The 3,573-nt window shown below is 55.3% G+C and overlaps 1 protein-coding gene across 1 annotated transcript; it reads right to left on the bottom strand.

Moving 5' to 3' along the window:
• Positions 1 to 1,007: 1,007 nt before the first annotated feature.
• Positions 1,008 to 3,212, bottom strand: LOC135881587 (cystatin-like). The gene is made up of 3 exons (XM_065408244.1): positions 2,991 to 3,212; positions 2,255 to 2,374; positions 1,008 to 1,094 (listed from the first exon to the last, which is right to left on the bottom strand). The coding sequence occupies exons 1-3, from the start codon at positions 3,210 to 3,212 to the stop codon at positions 1,008 to 1,010; spliced, it is 429 nt and encodes a 142-aa protein (XP_065264316.1).
• Between the last annotated feature and the right edge of the window lie 361 nt (positions 3,213 to 3,573).

A 3,573-nucleotide genomic window follows, 5' to 3' on the forward strand; every position in this document is an offset into this window, starting at 1 on the left:
GCAGAGGGATTTGAACCCATCAGTGGTAGTACTGGAAGCCACTAAACTAGCCTTAATCTACAGGGCCAGGATTAATATTTTCCCCACATGCCATTATCCTTGGGAACTCATGGCTACAAGATACCAAGGACAAGTACTTGGATTCAGAAAGGGAGTGGATGGTTCTCTGGGTAACGAGAACAAGCGAGTTCCAGTAGATTTAACACATTTTGAAGTGGGTTGGAGCTACAGCTGACGGCTTTGGGCCATGAACCCCCAACCTCTAAATTATCCCATCACTGCTGCAGCTCAACTATTGGGGACTGGCTACTGGGCGCAAACCTCAGTGTAAATGCCTTGCCTTGGAGTGATTAACTCCAGTGAGTTACTGGGGACGTTCACACCAGCGTGTGCCCATTGGCGCGGGTGTACTAGGGGGCTAACAGCAGTTGAGCCCCATCAGTGGGGTAACAGCAGAGCAAATTGACACGAGTGGACGCATGGCCTGGGTATGTCATGCTTGCAAATGTTCGGTGACTGGCTCCTAGCCGTGTCCCCTGTGTGAGTATGTGAAGTGCCCAGAGCCTCACAGGAGACACGGAAGGACAAGGCTTTTGTGTCTGCGGGGAGGAGACGGTTTTTTTGGAGCCAAGCAAATTGGGAATTTGGACATAAGTGTGTGGGGGGAGGGTAAGAGGCAGATGGAGCAATGAAAAATAACCAGCCATTGAGCCGACCATAGTGAGATGCTGCAGTAAAGTGGTTTATTGCTGCTAGTGAAGCAGGTCCAAGACCCAGCGGTAACAGAAAGAGCCCAGAGGCTCCAGTTTTGGCATTAAACAGGGATTAGAAATCAGTCTGGAAGCAGAGGAATTGGTTGATTTCCAATCCCAGTTTGGATTGAAGACACTGATCGCCCACCACGTGCTGGGAATAAGGCTGGGGGAGTAGAGAAAAGAAGTGCAAGACGGAGCCGGCCTGTTTCCTGTGAAACTTTGTTAGTGGAGCAGATGTTGTGTTCATGGGGCTCAGTGACAGCCAGAATTGCAGCGAAAGTTTATCTCTGTCCTCCTGAGCCAGGGCTGAGACCAGATCTGGAAGTTACAGCGCACTTTCTAGGGGTGGAATGAAGCACATTAGAATGGGGGTGACTCTCAGAGGGGTTCCCAGTAAAACCCCGCTGTCCTCTTCCCCCCAACCGCACAGCATGACCATGGGCAAGTCACATGTCTCCGTGCCTCAGTTTCCCCACTGGTAAAAAGGACGGGGGGAGGAGGGAGGCGGTGAAGCTAAAGTCATTACTGTGTGTGCAGTGGCGAGATGCTGTGGATTTGTGGGGCATAAAACCATCTGAAGCTAACTGATCTCAGTGTCCGGTACGTCCACACCCCTGTATTTCGTGTGTTTATCCTCACACACCCCCTGGGCGGCAGGGCAGTGCTACTAGCCCCATTCTACAGATGGGGAAACCAAGGCACAGAGTGAGGAAGCGACTGGCCCAGGCTCACACAGGGAGTCTGGCAGAGCAGGGAATAAAACCCAGCTTCCCTGGGTCTCAGGTAAGTGACCTCCCCACTCCCCATCCTTGTGACTCTGCCATGCCCAGCAGTTCCTTGCCTCTGCCCCAGAATCAGCTCCCAGCTCAGGCAATGTCAGGTTTTAACCTCCCTCCCATTCTGTGCCCAGCAACTCCTGCTATTTACCCTCCAGTTCGATACACAAAGAGCCGGCTGGTATTGGAGGTGGATTGGGCTGGGAAAGCAGCAAGGGCAGGAATAGCAAAGGGCTCCAGGCTACCTCCCTCTGCGCCACACCAAGCAAATCCCCCCTGCGCCTTCTCCAAGGCCAGCAGAGGTTGGTTGGTTTCAATCGGGCTCGCAATAGATTCTGGCTGAGCTGCCTCCCGCCCCCACCGCAGTGTGGAATTGGGGCAGGGCCGGGCACCGCTAGTTAGGAGCGGATGATGATGATGATGATACAGTTTTACAGGGTTTAGACCCAACGGAAACGTTTCCCTTTGCTCTGTCGATGTTCTCGAACGCAGCACCCTGCCGAGAGCGGACCCCAGACCCCGCAGCCAGAGCAACAGTGAGTGTGAGCCCCTCCCTGTTCTGGACTCCACCCAGTGCCGGGGATGAAGGGACCCCCCACCCCAATCTCACTGGTGGGGACGTGGATTTAAATAATCGTCACAGAAAATCAATTCTTGGCAAACCAAACTGGTGCCCCAAACCCAGGAGCTGAACCCCGAATAGGCCCAGTCCCGTCCTCTCACCTTCTGCTGGGATGGGGGCGGCAGGAGGCACTTGTTAAGATCCACAATGCCACCTTGGCTTTTTCTGCACAGTGTCTCCACCAGCTCCATGGTCAGATGTAGCATGATCCCAGACATGACCTGAAGGGAGTTTGGGGAGCCCGGCCTGGGGATGAGTCCCAGCGCGACCCCCCAGCTCTGTCCCCCACCCCTGAATACCAGGAAATATGAGGGTCTGAGCTCTGAGCCTCCCCATTGCCACACGCTGCCTCCTAGGCCATGTCCAAGCAAAGGCAGTTGTGTGGGGTGGTGTCAGTCTGTCCCACTGGGGCTATGATCCGGGTTCAAAGCCCTTTGCAGGCATCAGGGGACTTGCTCCCAGCGCCCTGGGGCATTAGCTCCCATCCCCGTGTCACAGAGTAAGGAGCAGGGAGTGAGGGGAAAGGGCAAAGTCAGCCAAAGGGCCTCCCCCTGGGGGGCTCAGCTGGGGAAGCCTTGGGCTGGGTTTTCAGTGGTGTTGGGGCAGCGGGACATGTAGGTGCTAGCCTCATTGTCCCCCCCACTGCAGGTCCCAACTATACATCCCCTTCCCCCAGGTCCAAGCTCCACCAGATCCCATCCATCCGCACCCTGCAGCCTTACTGCAACTCTGCCCCCTGGATCCCAGTCCCACCAGACCCCTCATTTGGGGTTGCACCCACAGCACCCACAGCCTTACTCCCCTCACCTGCCCCCTGTAACACCTGCATCCACTCACCTGTCTCTGGGCGCTCAGCACCTTCTCCCCCTGGGTGTAGTACATGCAATTATTGAGGTCGTTGTAGGTCTTTACGGCTACTTGCGCCGCCTGCTGGACTTCTGGGTCTGAAACTGGCACATTGTGCAGCCCCCCAGCAATAGAGGTCCCCAGAGTGAGGGGAACCCCCAGGAGGAGCAGCAAGCAAAGCCAGGGATCTGCCACTGCTGCAGGGAACACCATGGCTGAGAATGGCCAGAGCTGGGGATGGGGTGTTAAGATATAGGCAGGGGGCCCCACCCCCTGGGATGGCCCCACCCACATGGGGAGGAGCCATGCTCCTGATGGCCGCACCCAGAGGGGGTAGAAAAATGTCACCCTACATTACATAAGACCCAAGTATAGATGGGAAATAAACCCTCAGGGTTTGATCCAGCAACTAAGGGCCAGGGGAAAAGGGCCTTTATGGAACAGGCCATCCCAGAATTCCCCATTACGTGGGGCATTTTTTGCACCTTCCTCTGAAGCAACTTGCAATGGCAACTGTTATAGACACAATGCCAGGCTAGATGGGCCCATTAGTATAAATGGGTGTGACCAGTCC

This window comes from Emys orbicularis, chromosome 7 (genome assembly GCF_028017835.1).
Source record: "Emys orbicularis isolate rEmyOrb1 chromosome 7, rEmyOrb1.hap1, whole genome shotgun sequence".
In the NCBI taxonomy this organism is placed as follows: Eukaryota; Metazoa; Chordata; order Testudines; family Emydidae; genus Emys; species Emys orbicularis.

What these genes read in the sequence shown, in the direction of transcription:
- LOC135881587 (XM_065408244.1), bottom strand. Translation starts at nt 3,212, where the DNA reads ATGGTGTTCCCTGCAGCAGTGGCAGATCCCTGGCTTTGCTTGCTGCTC. An exon ending in TGCTGAGCGCCCAGAGACAG is followed by an intron (nt 2,375 to 2,990) that starts GTGAGTGGATGC and finishes AACTCCCTTCAG; the next exon opens with GTCATGTCTGGGATCATGCT. An exon ending in CGCCCCCATCCCAGCAGAAG is followed by an intron (nt 1,095 to 2,254) that starts GTGAGAGGACGG and finishes TTCCACCCCTAG; the next exon opens with AAAGTGCGCTGTAACTTCCA.